Source organism: Tamandua tetradactyla, chromosome 7 (genome assembly GCF_023851605.1).
Source record: "Tamandua tetradactyla isolate mTamTet1 chromosome 7, mTamTet1.pri, whole genome shotgun sequence".
Lineage (NCBI taxonomy): Eukaryota > Metazoa > Chordata > Mammalia > Pilosa > Myrmecophagidae > Tamandua > Tamandua tetradactyla.
This window is the reverse complement of record NC_135333.1, coordinates 78,562,822-78,580,254: the sequence shown is the minus strand read 5'-3', so window position 1 is coordinate 78,580,254 and position 17,433 is coordinate 78,562,822. Positions and strand designations below refer to the sequence as shown.

The 17,433-nt window shown below is 36.7% G+C and overlaps 1 protein-coding gene across 2 annotated transcripts in view; it reads right to left on the bottom strand.

Moving 5' to 3' along the window:
* Nucleotides 1–17,433, bottom strand: part of DERA (deoxyribose-phosphate aldolase) — a 120,941-nt gene that overhangs the window by 51,312 nt on the left and 52,196 nt on the right. For both annotated transcript variants that reach the window (XM_077170212.1, XM_077170213.1), the window contains 4 exons: nt 11,062–11,159; nt 9,743–9,890; nt 8,154–8,249; nt 6,288–6,422 (listed from right to left, as the gene is read on the bottom strand). In XM_077170212.1, the coding sequence (XP_077026327.1) occupies nt 6,288–6,422; nt 8,154–8,249; nt 9,743–9,890; nt 11,062–11,159 (477 nt within the window). The remainder of the gene's footprint in view (nt 1–6,287; nt 6,423–8,153; nt 8,250–9,742; nt 9,891–11,061; nt 11,160–17,433) is intronic.

The window sequence follows — 17,433 nt, the reverse complement described above, 5'->3', positions numbered from 1 at the left end:
CACAGACATTTTCCATACTAATAAATATAGGCCTCTAGCATGATTTCTAATGGTGGCACACTCATTGTATGGACATAAATAATTTATTCAACCACTTTCCTACTGTTGGATATTTAAGGTTCCAGATTTTTTGCTTTTACAAGCAATCTTCAGTAAATGTCATTATAGTTAAATCTTTGCATACATCATGATCTTATTCCTTAGAACTCGTAATATTTTTTCTGCTCACATACATATAATACGTGTTTACAGTGAAAAATTCAAACACTTAAAAAATTCCTCCTTTAAAAAAAAGAGAGAGAAAGGAGGATCAATTCTTGTCAGGGACCAGAAAAATAACAATTTGTAAGGCTACTGTTAAAGATGACTGACAAATGCAAATGGAATTCAAATACCACAACTGCAAATTAGAGTAATACAAAATATAACAAAACACATACACCAGCGAAATGGCTGGTATAGTCATATCACATTAAAAATCTGATAATAAATACTTTGACTTATAATGAGACTTTCAGGAGTAGTGAAAGTGAGTGTACTAGAAACTTAGGATATATTATACCATAGATGCTGAATCAATATAGCAGCTCAACCAGCAGAGAAGTTGTCTCCTGTCTGTCCCCTCTTACCCTCCTACCACTGCCCCATTGAGGAGAGGAGGGGAGGGCTTAACCCGACCTTCTGCCCCATCATCATCACTCCCAGATGAAAAGCAAATGCGGCAATGTCAGTGGAATTGTCCAGTGATAGGAATCAGAGAATTTAGCTACCCTGGGAAAGACCTGGGAACCTGAGAGTGTAGACTGAAGGTGGGTGGGGACAATTAGACTGAATCTGTTAAACAGCGTCCAAAAAAAAGGTTGACGAGTGTCTTTATCTTCTGCAACATTGCCCCCTTATGACTGCAGGAACTTGCATCTATAGCATTTTACTTTTCTCTAAAATTATCTTGCTTCCTCCCAGCTTCTACCTAAAAGGCAAGTATATTTTTAATCTTGAGTCAGCTGGCAATGCATTAAGATTTCTAGAAAAGCATTGCCATAGTCATGGAAAACTGTTAATAACGCTTTCACATATAGAATTATGACATAAGTAAGAATCTAATTGCTTAAAGACTATGTTTCCTATCTCAAAGTCATAAAGTAGATTTCCTTTTATATTTCATGCTATTCAAAGGTAACTAAAAAAATAATTGGTAACAAACACATTTTTTTGAGCACCAGAAAGATGTTAATAATACACAGGAATGGGCCAAAAATAACTTTAAGATAAGATATGTACAATGAAAGACTTAATCCAAATTGCAAAGCAACCTTTTAAAATAGAAAAAAGCCATAAAATGGGCAGGCCATGGTAGCTCAGCAGGCAGAGTTCTCATCTGCCATGCTGGAGACCCAGATTCGATTCCCAGTGCCTGCCCATGTAAAAAAAAAAAAGACAAAATGCTCAAAGAACACAGTTTTCATCCACCAAGGCAACTAATTAATCTTGTAAGACTAAAACAAAGCTGAGCTAAAACACCAGGTAGTAAAGTAACCTACAAGAAATAAAACACACACACATTTTCTTTTTGGTCAATAATATTTGAAGTTTTGAAGAATCTAGCAGAAAAACAAAAACCATAAAAACACAGAGCTGCCATAAGCATCTCTAGAATTTCTCTGGTTATAAACAATTCCCAAAACAGAGAAACCACGGATTATGTGATACCTCCCCCCAAAAAGTGTCTATGAACTTAGAAGACAGCTTTTCAAATAAGAAATTCTGATTAAAAGCTATATAAAAGTAAGAAAAATACCCTTTTCTTTTCAGAGATATACTCCCTACCATCCTTCTTGTGTGAAAATAAGCAAGTAAGAAGTTTAAAACTGTTGCCCAGATTCAGGACTTTCACGATTCTTTATATAGAGGACCCAGCTGGTGGCTTCGGCCCCAACATTTCATCCTCTCGCCCTTAAGCTCCTGATAGCCATCAAGTACATACTCCACAAATCAAGTTTAGGTGACAACAAGCCAGGGCTGAAGAAGTGAAGGAGATAAAAGATAATGGTGAAGCTCTGGATATAGGAGACAAACAGTACTTTTAATTGCTACAATGAATATTCCATGCAGGAAAACTGTCATTGAAGGTCCCAGCTACTTTGGGGCCATTTCTGCTGGTACTCCAGACTGGAATGCAGTCTGCAAAGACTCACAAAGAGCTGGAGAACTTTTCACAGTACAAGCGTCTATTCCTCCCTCCCAACCCTAAATTCTGTTATTAAACACACGCATGGGGGATGTGCTAGGTTCTGTGTATGGAGGAGCTGGAGCTAGTTATTTGAAAATGTTTGTCAGGTAATTCTGGGAACTAACAATTCATTCACATCCTGACTGGAGTAATTAGAAAATTGGAGGAAAACCAGAAGAACGTAGGATCAAAAATGCCAGAACAGGAGTGCTTCCAGAAGGAGGGACACACACAACTGGGGATTTCCCCTGGGTACAAGGAAATGAGAGGCCTTTGAAGCATAATGGCTAGAACCAATGATTACAAGAAAAAACATATTGAACTAGGTTAAAGAATGAATGAAAGGTGAAATGATATAAGGAATCAATTACAACTCCTTTAAGAATTTTAGTTATGAAGGAGAGAAAAGAAAGGGAGACTTGGCTGGGTGTGAGTCGAAATGTTAAGCATGTATATTTACTTAATGGATAAGAAAAGCTTAAGTATGTTTAAATGCTGATTCAAATAAACTAGTAAAGAGAGGCTGAAGATACAGGAGGATAAAAAATGGAAATGAATGGAATAGATGCTTTGAAACTATGGGAACAAGAGCCTAGGTAAAGGGATTGGATTTAGGAGGAATGGCAGCTTCCTCCACCACAGAGGAGAGGAGGAAGCAAAGGAAAGAAGCTCCGATGCAAGAAACCAGGGAGAATTCCGGTGGGATGCTTCTACTTTCTCTACGAATTAGGAGGTAGGTCACTGGCTAAGAGTGAAGGAGCCTCAAGGTGGGTGACGAGTTAGAAGTCTGCGGTAAGAATAGATTCTAAGTTGTCAGAAAGAAGCAGAGGGCAAAATCCCCCTCCAGTCTCCTCTCTGAGTTGATATATTACGCTATGGACCTCTGATGGCCATCAGAAATGGTTTGAATACACTCTGAGTGGCCAAATTGAAGAAATGGGATCCTTTCTATTGTGCTGCAACAAGCATATTTGCATACCTCAATACACAAAGGAGAAGAACCTTGACTTGAAGGTAAAAGAAATGTCCATCAGCATGTTCCAAGAAACATGCTGTAGCATGTATTTTAGTAAATAGCAAATGTTGAGACTCAAAACTGAGACAAAATACTGCAGTGGAAAAAGCCCTAACCCATTGCAGGTTTCTATTTAGAACTGAATTTCCAGTATTAATTGTTCCGTTTCAATTTGTTTAGGTTCAAAAGGTTGTTAACACCATAAAAAAAAGTTAATAGAAAAGTATGGTCTGGGACAAAGATGTATTTTACATTTTGCATAACTACATGTTTTTGGAAAATTATCAGTTCTTAAAAATAGACATTCCTAGTTCATTAAATGATAACCAATTATATCAAAACCTATCTCCTATTGTATTTTATTTTCCAATTAGTAGTAGTCCAGAAGAAAAGCAAAAACTGAGATATAAACTACACTTTTGTATCTACTACTGCTTAGAAAAGCAATTGCTTAGAAAAGACATAAAGAGCACATAGGATTTTATCCAACTAAATCACATGCACTTTATTTCCAGATTTGTTTTTAGTATTATGCTTATTTTTTCCCCTTACTCTAGCTTTAGATCTTAACTAAATTTGTAACTAAACACAGACAAGCAAAATTAATATATAGGGACAGGGATATGTATTTAAAACAAGCCTTTTAAGAATTATTGCAATTGGTTAAAACACACATGAATAATGATAATAAAAGAAACACAAATTAAAACCACCAAAAGATATTTGTGACCTGTCAAGGATTTAAATCCTGGGAAGGATTACAAATTTTGATGAATGCTGATGAATGTATAGGGCAATGAGAACTGAAGGTATGAGAATGCAGACCAGTACAACGTTTCTGGAAAGCAAATATTCCAAGCTAAAGAACTATTTGATTGTGACCGAGTATGGCCATGTAGCTTAGTTCTGGCCAACAAGGTGCAGGCAGAAGTGTTGTGTGAGATTTTCAGACAGGACAAGCCCTTCCTTCCTATTATATTGGAGATAAAGGTAAAGGCTTGGGATCTAGAACACAATGGAATGTCCCTGAGTTTGAGAGTAAGAGCTACCTGCTTTGGAACCTGAAGATTAAAGTAGTTTGGGTCCTCAAGAACTTTGTGGAGTCTCAAAAAAATGCCTAACTCTGGACTTCATTTATAAAAGAGAATAAATCCTGACTGAATCTTTACCACTCCATAACCAAAAGCAATATATAATCTATAAACAATGGGATTATGTATCACAGAAGATAAAATAGATGACTAGGTGAATAGTTAGTCACATAAAACTATCCATGAGATATTGGCAACAAACAAGGTTAAGGAAAAATACATTAAATATAGTCATATTTTCTATTTAAAATTGTAAAAAGGGGGGAATTGCATGCATGTATATATGTATGCATGCAGAGCAAAAAATCTGAAAACCTATGCATTGGCATATTATCAAGGATTATTTGTAGGGGGTGAGGTTAGGTAGAATATGCACTTTCTTTATTACTGGTTAGTTTTTTTTCTTTAAACAATGAGCAGATATAACTTCCATAATCAGAATAAATGTGCTCTTTTATTTGGAATACACATATCTAAAGAGAAAATATCTTATTCTAGCTTCATTTTATGATTTCATTAAAAGATTTTTATTAAACTATTTGTTATAATGACTTTTTTCAAGGTAAATAAATAGTAGAGAATCGTCCTTATTTTAGCTATCAACAATTTCAGTTTTTGAATGCATGATATATTTAAGACAGAGGAAAAATCTATTAGGTTCTTTAACATCTAACTGAAAAAACAATAGCTTGTTACTGGAATGGATGAGGCCTTATGGTAATTTGGTATGACAGTAAATCATGAAGCTCAAAGGTAAATATGCAGTAATATTCATAGGAGCTATGGTCAAGAATACTAGGAATAAAACAGACAGTAAATTCTAAGCAGGCTAACTTATTGATAACTTACCATCCTCAAAATCCACAAAGATTTGCATAAAAAAAGAGAACTTTCCTCCATTATATTTAAACAAACATTACAGACAGACTTGCCTGTAGTGATTTATGTACTGAGGATCAAAGTTGTACAAAATATTAGTAATCTGTCCTTTCTAAAAGGAAAGCACATTGGTAAAATATAAAAATTTTATGAAGCCAATTCATGGAAATAAGTATTCATCTAAGCACTTACATGGGTCCAGAAGGTTCATACTTATAACCAATTGACTAGATTTATGAGGTACATGGATGAGAATCCTAGCATTGTTTTTTCATAGGTTCACTCTCTGATCTAGTGATTTGCAATGTAGAAAAGCAGCCTCTAAAACATGCTCCCTCTAACCAGATCCCCACCATTTGAATCACCAGGAGTGCTAGTTTGAAAGGATTTATGTACCCTAGAAAAGCCATGTTTTAATCCTCATCAATTTTCTGGGAGCAATGGTTTCTTCTGATCCCTATTCAGCATTATTGGCTGGAAACTTGATTAGATTATCTCCATGGAGATGTGACTCAATTAATTGTGGATATTAAACTTGATTAGATGGAGATATGTCTCCGCCCATTCTACGTGAGTCTTGATTGGTTTACTAGAATCCTTTAAAAGAGGAAGCATTTTGGAGAAAGCTTCAGAACGCCACAGAACCATGAAGCAGAGAGTCCACCAGCCAGCGACCTTTGGAGATGAAGAAGGAAAACACCTCCCAGGGAGCTTCATAAAGCAGGAAGCTTGGAGAGAAAGCTAGCAGACACTGTGCTCACCACGTGCCTTTCCAGATGAGAGAAAAACCCTTACCAAGTTTGTCATGTGCCTTTCCACTTGAGAGAGAAACCCTGAACTTCATCGGCCTTCTTGAACCAAGGTATCTTTCCCTGGATGCCTTTGATAGGACATTTCTGTAGATTTGCTTTAATTGGGACATTTTCATGGCCTTAGAACTGTAAACTTGCAACTTATTAAATTCCCCTTTTAAAAAACCATTCCATTTCCAGGGTACTGCATTCTGGCAGCCAGCAAACTAGAACACCATGGAAGAACTGTGACCCCCTCTTAGGTAAGGGCATCTACCTACCTTCCCACTGGCCTGTCAGCACTAAGGTCCTGTTAATTACCACATCAATTTCTGTAGCTCCATCTTCAATAGCCAGTCTGATCTCTTCTAATCGTGTTTTTAAATGAGTCTGTCCAGCTGGAAAGCCAGTGGCCACTAGTAGAGATAGAAATTAAAAAGAAAGAAAAACAAATTTCAATTGGTCAGCATCTCAACAAAGAATCTCAGACCCAAAACAAAAATCGGTGTCTTGATGGACACTGGTTAACTTTGGGTCTTACCCTTAACCAAACTGGCCATCGCTGTATTTTTTTATTTACTCACTTGTGAACCTCATCAGTTGTTGTAACCAAATTGTAATACAGGCTTCTCCAATTGGCCATCTTAAAATAACCTGCCAAGCAGATGGGAATGAAGGGAAGAAAATACAAGAGGGAACAGCACCTATTTAGTCTACAGGGGCAGGGACAGAGTTGTAGAGGGCAGGCCAGGTATATATAGGTGGAAAATTAATATTCAACTACACTTTTGCAAAAGTTATGTACATTTTTTTACATGCATATCTTTAAGTCCATTCCTACAGCTAAAGATAACCTTTTCTGCTCCTTTCATTGATATTATTAAATTTCTTGGGCCTGCTACCTTAAAGGAAAGTACGTTTCCCTGTTACATAAAGGAAAAGTTGAGCTTCAAGTGAAGTGGATGAGAAATCAAGGACTATGAAGGTACAGCTGCCAGGTACTCTGGGAATCCTCACAAATAGACTGGATAAAAATGTGTGTACCATGTTTCTTTTTATGTGTAACTAACAAAATTAACCAATGATCTTTATACTATCCATCCATCCATCCACACACAGACACACATTTACTAAACTGAAACTTTTAAGAATTTCTTCTCCCTCATGCCAAATCCTAATGAATCTAACATAAGTCAATAACCCTTGAATGTACCCTCTCCCTTTATTTTCTAGGCCTTGGTGTAGCTGCAATCATTATATAACGTGTATATAATTATATAATGTGTGAATTGTGTTTTCCAATCCATCCCCTCCCATCAGTTAACTTACTAAGCTATGAAACTAATCATGCCACCCCTCTGTTTAAAATCTTTCACTGTTTTTCCCATCCCCAGGAGAGACACCAAACCCCACAGCCTTGGCATGCATGCCATGCCCTATGTGATCTGACTTCAATCTACTTCTCCAATGTCAACTCCCATAGCTTTCCCTTTGCCCTACTTTATGATCCAATCATTGAAAACTGCTTTAAGTTCCTTCACCATGCTTCTGTGCCTTCAAACATGCATTTCCATCATCTAAAATGCCATTCTCAACCTTATCAACACTGTACACATTCCCTCCTCTATTAAGACCCAATGCAGGTATTGCATACTATACAGGCATTCCTGACCCTCTGAGTATGACCAATCTCTGAGAAAAATATTATCCCCTTCTCAACATTACAACTGTACCTTTTGTATATGTGTCTTATTATATGTATCATCCTGCACTGTGATTTTTTTAAATCTGATTTTTCTTCCCAAACAAGTGAGTTTTCCTTAAGATAGGAATTTGGTTTTGTATTCTTGGACACTTAACAGCATGTCTGACACTTACTAGGCAATTAATAAACACTAAAAGAATGAATCCATACAACTAACTAATTATATAAAACTACTTGAAATCATAGTATAAAACTATATACAATATCCCCCCCCAAAAAAAAAAAATTCTCACCTGCCATGCCAGAAACCCGGGTGCGATTCCTGGTACCAGCCCAAGCAAAAAAAAAAAAAACCTATATATAATATCCCAAACTTTCTGAGTTGAACCACTGGAAACATGTTGAGAAAAACAAACAAACAAAAAACTACAACCAAGTTTACCTGACGCTACTGGGATATTACAGCCTGCAGCCTTTAGTGCTTTCACAGCATCACATACACGGGCAGGATAAACACAAACGGCAGCTGTAGTTATGCCTACAAAGAAAAGAATCATAACAGCCTACTTTATATGAAGTTTAACTGGCATGATATGCTTTTAATTATTATTTATAGTACAACATTGGCAGAAAGCAAAAAGAGAGAAAAAAATAATTTCCCCATAATGCTGCAACAGATAAAAAGGTTTTTACTCTCCACCTTCCCTTCCAGTTCTTGACAACAGGGATCACTTTCTCATCGTTACAGTCATAGAATAAAACAATTCTGGTAGATTGTTATTTCAGATTAATACCGTTTTTTAAAAAATCCTAAATAGTAAACTTGGTGGTCATGACTCAATGAAAATATTTTATTTCAAGCGGGTAATTAAAATCCTGGTTTATACAGTTTCAAACAGGACACTGAATGAAGAAAAATGTAAGTGAATGTACTAGTTTGAAAACGAAAGATCATATTGGGTGGTACAGAAAACTGACACTTAAATAACCCTACTCCCTCTTTCACAAGAAATAACAATAACTGGATCTGGAAGAAATAGTCCTCATTTTGAGGAATATAGCCTTAAATTAAAAAAAAATAATAAAACATAAAAAAACAAATAGCCACTATAAAACAAAGCAATATCACAAGGCTTATACAAAGTTAAAAAAGTGCTATAAACAAGATAATGTTATTATTATCAATTCAAAAGGAACATGATAAAAACTTCACAAAAGCTGTAGAGTTGTGTAGGTCTATAAATAATCTACAAATTATTTAGGATCAAATATGTGCATTGGACCAATTCATTATCTCTAACTGTACTCATTATACAGATGGGCACTCAGGAGCAAAGAAGTACCACTCTATGGGCAGGAAATCTGTTTCCTAAAACCAGCCCAACAGTAACAAGACCCATCACCTTGGAAATACCACTTAGCTTTCCCAGGGCTCAGCGTTCTCATTTAGAAATCAAAGGGTTTTGAAATTAAAGGAAATCCTAACAAAGATTTCCTCCATTTCGAAAAAGTGAAGGTTCTAAACTTAACGGCAACTTTAGAAAGCCTTTTCTCTCATGTATTCTAAGAGAGTAGATACAACTTTTTTCAAAAGATCTAACCTAACATACAAGCACACAGTATTTCTCATTTACACTTTATCCTCAAAAATATTTCATTTACTCACAGAAAATACTTCATGCATGGAACGTGATTAGTAAGTAATGAGACTGACTTTTTCACATGTGGCTAGGGAACAAGAATCAGTATTTTAGACTTACTAGATGACTTGGAGAGAAATAAAGAGAAACACTCCACCAGCACATTTAACTCATGATGGAAAGAAACACCTTAAAAAGAAGAATCAGATTCTCTCCCTGCTGTTTTTCAGAGAAGAATCTGAATTATTTGCCTATGTACATATGGCAAAAGTTTCTAACCTGGATTTTACTGCTGACAACATTTTAGCACCAGATTTTGTATTAAATTCTCTTAGTTTAACTAGGACTGTGGCCAGACAAGCACTGGATAGATTATACACAACCACATTACCTTTATCATGCATATTCAAAGCTTTTAAGAGATCCTCCCGGATTGGATACTTGGCTTTATAACAGAGCCTCTGAATGTTGGAAGCTGTGTCATCACCAGAAAGTGTAGTAAGATCTATAAAGGTAACAGCTTTTAGGAGCCAAGCAGCCTGGTTTGGAGAACAGTAAAAACAAGGTGAAAAATTCATTTTTTATCCAGTTAATAGAGAATCATGAGAACAAATGTTTGTGCTGAAATCTGATGTCTACAGTATTCTAAGGCATGTTATTCAGATATACGATACAAGCATTGCTTAAGACTGATTAACAAGAGGAACATTATCCAGAATTTTTAAAAAATGATTTGGGAAGAGTAATTTAACTCTAGCCATAAAAAAAAAAAATCAATCTTTTTCTCCAACAGTTATCCCAAATTGAAACCCTTGAACAATCACGTGTCCCCACTTCTGACTTCTCTGCACAGTCCACAAGGAGCATTATGACTACCCTGAGGTGGGAGAATTCAGGTGGAGGGTTTCTATTCCACAAGTTATTTCTACACCCAGGATCTGGGATGAGATACTATGAAACTCATGAGACTCCAACTTCCTTGTTTATCTGTTTTTATTTTCCAGTTTAATCCAATTCCATTTTTAAAACAATAGTCCTATTTCTACAACTTGTTCTAAAGGATCTGCCTTTATCTTTTCAACCAGAATATTTCCAAGGATGAGAAAAACATGCCAAAAGTTACCCTAAAACACTCTGCCATACTTGTGAAATGAATGCTGAATTTCTTTGGGTCCTAGGATGCAGAGCACGTCCTTGGTTAGTATACAGTGAAGAATGTGCTGACCACAAGGACTCTACAAAACATCACTTTTTGAAATTTGAAAAGTGATTTATGAAAGTTAATAGTAGGGAAAACATGATGATCAAAAAAGGTCAACTCGTATAAGTAAGGGCCTCTACAGTAGACACACCAGGTTTAGATGTTATGGGTTTAAAATTAAAATAGAAGACAACCAAAGAAGGCATGTCTAAAAAACTGAATAAATGTGTTGAGAAAATATTCCATTTAATTCACTCATGAATAAAGATGCCTCAAATTCATTTGCAGTTTTGCCACTCAAGAGTGATAAGATTTTTAACTTGTATGGATAAATTGTGTTATCTTTCTCTAACCCATCATCATCATTTATGAATTATTAAAATAAGTCATGGACAGCTGCAATCTTTTAAGTGTAGATGCATCTTGAGCGAAATTCAATATTGTGGCCTTGAGGGAAGAGACCATGCATTGTAAAACACAGGAAGAGAATGCTGGAGAAGAACCCTTACTTGCCACTCCTTTTTCACAGTTCTGCGAGCCTGGATTTGTTCTGCACGCCTCAGAACTGCTGGTTGATTCACTTGTATTTTGGAGATCCAGCTAAGGTCTAAAGGGGTAAAAAACAACAATGCTTTTTGAAAAGAAAAGTTTTATTAAATATATTTACCTATGTTTACATGATCCTTAAAAGGATACACTTATCATTTGGCATCAAAGCTCTTTTAAAATTTATGTTACTCTTTCACACTAAAATAAGTAAGCTTGTTGAAAGAAACTCAGTACATCTGGAAGTAGAAAAACCTATATTGATCCATTATACCAACATGTCTAACAATGGGGGGGGAAATGTTGCGCTATCCACGACAGATGCCTCACTCCAACAGCAAAGCCTTATTTGTTAGCACCCAGTCCAGGAGAGCAAATGATTAATAAATACTGAAGTGAATTAATGTTGGCACTTAAAGGAATTCTTGATCACTACTCCCTTACTGACAAGATTAATATCTGTTAGATGCTGGTATGATACAGCGCACTCTTTGCTCAAAGAAAACATTTTCAAAATGTATTAGAAATAACAACATTGAAAGTACAGAAGTTAGAAAAAAGGTAGGAGGAAAACAAGCTGTCCAAAATTCTGGGATATGCCTCTGTTGCTTTGGTTCTGAAACACCCTGTTCCCCTCAGTCTCACCATCCATTCTCTTCCAGTTCACCGTAATTTCTATTTTAAGACCTAGCCTAAATGTCAACTTTTGGAAAAAAAAACAGTGCCGGCTCCCCAGGTAGGGCAAACATTTGTATAAATCTCTACTAGAAAAGTTATCATGCTATATTTAATTCAGCAAGGAGTCATGGAAAAATGGTCTCTTGTATTTCCTATATTGTGAGTCATTATGTTAATCATATTTGAATGTCTAACACTAAACAGTGTCTGGCGCACATGTATTTCAACATTATTCATGAACACTCTATAACACAGGTGAATTCATGGCCACTTACCCATTTACCATCTATAATTAACTGCATTTCTGCACCTTACTAGCAACCTTGTGTACTTGAGGAATCATCTTAAAAAGAGTCTTAAATGACTATTGTGAAAAGGTTATTCATTAGAAAGTATGTCCTAATTACACAACTCTTTATATGTGAAGAGAAAAAAACTGCTAGCCGCAGCTGTGCTATGTAACAACACCAATAATAAAGCATCTGCAACTACCACAGAGATAAAACAACAAAGAACATGAATTTTTAGAGATTTTCTCTTCGTCCCTTACCTTCGTCTGAGTCTTCTTAAAAGTGTCAACATTAATGGTATAGAAGTCTCAAGTTTAAGACTCTGAGTGATTAATAATGATATTTTAATTTAAGCATCACTGAAGAGATTCCTCTAAAATGGAACCCATGGCAAGAGAGTGCAGGTGCAAAGTCGCAAAATAGGAAGTCTGACAGCTCACCCCTTCAGGAAAGAGGGACTGGAACTAACTAGGTGGTAACCTTGGAACCAGCGTGGATATGTAGAACAAACACAGAAATGCTGGAAGAAGGGACAGGCTACAAGAGTTCAGTTTTGGTCAGCGAAAAGCGTGACCAGCCCTGACGCTGCAGCCTCTGGAGGCTGTGCAAACAGCAGCGCCTGCAGAATCAAGGTACAGATTCTGGGAGCAAGGCAGTGCAAGGGTGGCGCAGTGGCAAAGTTCTCGCCTGCCATGCTGGAGACCCGGGTTCAATTCCTGGTGCCTGCCCATGCAAAAAAAAAAATTTGGAGATTCCGGGAGCAGCATGGGGCCAGGGTGGGCAGAGGAATCCTTGCTCTCCAAAAGTTGGGCTAAAAAGTCAAGGTCAGCCTGGGGGATCTCTGAGGGAACAGAACAGATGCTGTCTCTGTTTCAGCCCTGAGAGCATTAGCAGCTTCTAGCCTCCCACTAGCATCCAGCGAGATGTGGACAGCCAGTGCACCTTCTTTGGTTGGTTTTCCTTCTGTATTTGGTATTTCTTGGTCTGGCAGATCCCCGAGAGCCCCACACAGCTGGCCTCAGTTTTGGCTCTCGGCAGTCGTGGCTTCTGGCCTCCTACCAGCATCCACTGAGACATAAAGAGATGGCGAACCTTTGCAAAATTGGTTCTTTTTCTTTCGTGGCTGGATGCTTGCTAGTATTATTGCATTTGTCATTGCGCCGGTCTGAATCTGTGGTGGACCCCAGAAAAGCCAAGCCCTTTAATCCTCATTCAATGTTGCTGGGTGGGAACATTTTGATTTTTTCCATAAAGATGTGACCCACCCTATTGTGGTTGGTAACTTTTGATTAGATGATTTCCATGGAGGTGTGTCTCCACCACTGAAGGTGGAGTTGCTTACTGGAATCCTTTAAGAGAGGAAACATTTTAGAGACAGTCCCTTTTGGTAGAGCCACGAGAAAGCCAGCAGACGCCACCATGTTTGCCATGTGCCCTTCCACCTGAGAGAGAAATGTTGAATGTCGTCAGCCTTCTTGAACCAAGGTATCTTTCCCCAGATGCCTTAAATTGGACATTTCTGCAGACTTGTTTTAATTGGGACATTTTCTCAGCCTTATAACTGTAAACTAGCAACTTACTAAATTCCCCTTTTTAAAAGTAATTTGTTTCTAGTATATTGCATTCCAGCAGCTAGCAAACTAGAACAGTCATTTGTTATGCCATCTCTTACTTCTTATGTAGCTTAAAATTCAATGCATAAAAACCAAATGCTTATTACTGGGCACACAATGCATAAGGATGTAATTTGTGACAAGAACTATATAAGGGGAGCGTTCAGTTTGCTAGCTGCCGGAATGCAACACACCAAAGATGGATTGGCTTTTAATAAAAGGGGATTTATTTCATTAGTTCTTCAGAGGAAAGGCAGCTAACTTTCAACTGAGGTTCTTTCTTACATGGGAAAGCACAGGGTGATCCTCTGCTGGCCTTCTCACCAGGCCTCTGGGTTCCAATAACTTTCCCCAGGGTAATTTCTTTCTTCATCTCCAAGGGCCTGAGCTGAGCTGTGGAGTGCTGAAATGAGGTATGCTGAGCTGCTTGGGCAGTGCTACGTTGAACTCTCTCATTTAAGCACCAGCCAATTAAATTAAACATTATTCATTACAGCAGGCACACCTCTTAGCTGACTGCAGATGTAAAGAGCAACAGGTGAGGTTCAGTACCATTGGCTCATGTCGACAGCAACAGAACTAGATACCTTCACCTGGCCAAGTTGACAACTGAATCTAACTACCACAGGGAGGGACAGAGGGACATTGGAACAGAGCATGTGTATACTATTGCAATTAAGTTGGTATCAATAGGAATTAAATTGTAATATACTTAGGATGTCAAATGTAATCTCCATGGTAACCACAAAGAAAATATATTTTAAAATTTACTTAAAAAGAAATGAATAGTGATTCAAACCGACTCAATATGAAAGATGATATAAACAAAAAAGAAGGTAGAAGGGAAGAAATTAGAGACAAAAAAGGTATAAAACTTACAAAAACAATTAACAAAATGAAAGACTTAGTCTCACCCTTAATATCAGGAACAGGACAAGGATGCCCACTTTCACCACTGCTATTCAATACTGTAGTAGAGTTCTAGCTAGAGCAAATAGTCAAGAAAAAGAAATAAAAGGTATCTAATTGGAAAAGAAGTAAACTTTTTTCTATTTTCAGATGACATGATTCTACATATATAGTAAATCCAAAGGAATCTGCAAGAAAACTACTGAAGCTAATAAACAATTTCAGCAAAATGGCAGGCTACAAGAGCACACAAAAATCAATTGTTTCTATATACTAGCGATGAACAATTCAAAGAAGAAATTAAATTTATAATAGGATAAAAGAGCAAAATATCTAGGAATAAATTTAATCAAGAATATGAAACACTTATATACTAAAAATAACTAAACACTGTTTAAAGAAATTTAAAAAGGCCTAAAGTGGCAAGACATCCCTTGTTCATGGATTGGATCTACAGAGTCAATGTAATCCCTATCAAAATTTCAGTAGTCTTCTCTGCAGAATGGAAAAGCCAATCTTTAAATTCATGTGGAACTTTAGAGGGCCCAAATAGTCAATACAATTTTGAAGAAGAACAAAGAGAACTCTCTTCCTGATTTCAAACTGTAGTACAAAGGTACAGTTTCAAAACAGTATGGTATTGACATAAAGATAGACATATAGACTAATGACAATATTGAAATTCCAGATGAAGACCCACACATCGATTATCAACTGATTTTTAACGAGAATGCAAAGTACATGCAATAGGGAAAGAAGAGTCTCTTCAACAAACTACCTCACACCAAATAGGAAAAAAGTAACTCAAAATGGAACAAGGACCCAAACACAAAAGCTAAAACCATAACACTCTTCATGGCCTGGGATTTGATAATGGAATCTTAGATATGACACCCAAAGGTTGAAAAATAGAAAAAGCAACAGATAAATTTTATTTCATCAAAATTTTAAAAATTATGTGCATCAAAGGACCTATCAAGAAAATGAAAAGAAAACCTAAAGAATGGGATAAGATAATTTCAAACCATGTATTAGATAAGGGTTTAATGTCCAAAATATATGAAGAACTTTTACCACACAACAACAAAAGACAAACAACCCAATTAATAAATTTGACAAAGTTCGTGAAAAGACATTTCTCCAAAGAGGATATACAAATATCCAATAAGCATATGAAAAAATGTTCTACATCATTAGTCGTTAGAGAAATGCAAATCAAAACATAATGAGATATGACTTCACACACACTAGGATGGCTATTATTTTTAAAAAATCAAAACAGAAAATAACAAGTGTTGGAGAGGCTGCAGAGAAATTGAAACTCTAGTCTATTATTGGTGGGCATGTAAAATGTTGCAGCCACTGTGGAAAGTAATATGGTGGGTCCTCAAAAAGTTAAATATAGATTTACCATATCACTTCTAAGTATACACCAAAAGAAAGTGAAAAGCAGGTCCCAGATATTTGTACAACAATGCCTGGAGTAGCGTTATTCCCAAAAGCCAAAAGGTATAAACAACCCACGTGTCCATCAACAAATAAGCAGATAAACAAAATATGATACATCCACACAATTATTTAGCCATAAAAAACAATGAAATTCTGAGAAATGCTCAATGTGTTTCAACCTTGAAAACATTATGCTCGTTGAAATAAGCAAGGCACATAGGGACAATATTATATGATGTCACTTGTATGAGATGTCTATAAATAGCAAATTCAGAGACAGAAAGTAGATTAGAGATTCCCAGGGGATTCAGGGAGATGGAAAAGAGAATTACAGAAATCTCTATTAAGAACAAAACATGCAAATATTTATTAGTAATCACGTGAAAACTGCTGCTGGAAATAGACAAGACATATAAAAACCCCTTTTGTGAGGACTAAGTAGTAGCTGAAAGATAAAGCTATTATTATTATAATAATAAGGAAACACGTCTTGTTTAGGGTCTGATAACCCCCACCCAGCCCTGACTTAAAAGGAAAAAAAAAGGAACTCATTGAGTCAACTGTGACCCAGAATTCAGAATTTTTCACTCTTGAAAGGATGGGCTGGAACAGTATCTGTAAGCAAACAAAATATTTGCAACTAAAGATACATGATATTTTTAAAAGCCAAAAATAGCCTCAGACCAATTCAGGTTAAGATTCAAATGAGTTACAGAAAGAAATTTGGTTTTTAGAGGTTTTTAGATTTTGAAATTGAAGATATGGGGTTAGGGTTTTTAATTACTTCTTTACCTGTCTGTTTTACCTCCCCCTTCATACCAAAGCAGTGGGGGAGGGACGTCGAGTTCGGTGGTTTTTTTTCTTTTCTAATTAAACTATTTTGTTAGCTCAAATTATTTACCAGAACAGATTTTTAACATTTCAAACCATCTGCTTCTCAAAGACATATGTTTCCCTGCTTGTTCCCTGAGCCGACACTGCAGAGAAATAGGAGCCTAAGGTCAGGCAAATGAAATCTGCCTCTTCTCCACCAAAAGACTGATTTGGTTTTAGGTAGAAGCCAAGAGAGTAAAATCAAACAAACAAGCTAGACTGATCCCAATTTATCCAAGACAGGAGTGGGTGGGTGGTGTCTTACTCTAAAACCACGGTAAAGACTGTTTCAGGCAAAAGGTAAAAGTAAGTGAAGCATGGAGCAGGGTGAAATACAAGGGATCACCACCAAGTAACTGGACAGTGGTCAAAATAGGAAGCCTATGACTGTTTGGAGGGCAAGGTTTTGGGGGTGCTGTCCTTTATCAGTCATAGGACACTTCCAGGAAGTGCTTCCCTGCTTCTCTATTCCCCACCAACCACCACCACCATCACTGCTGCTGGAATGAGCTCTCAGGGAACC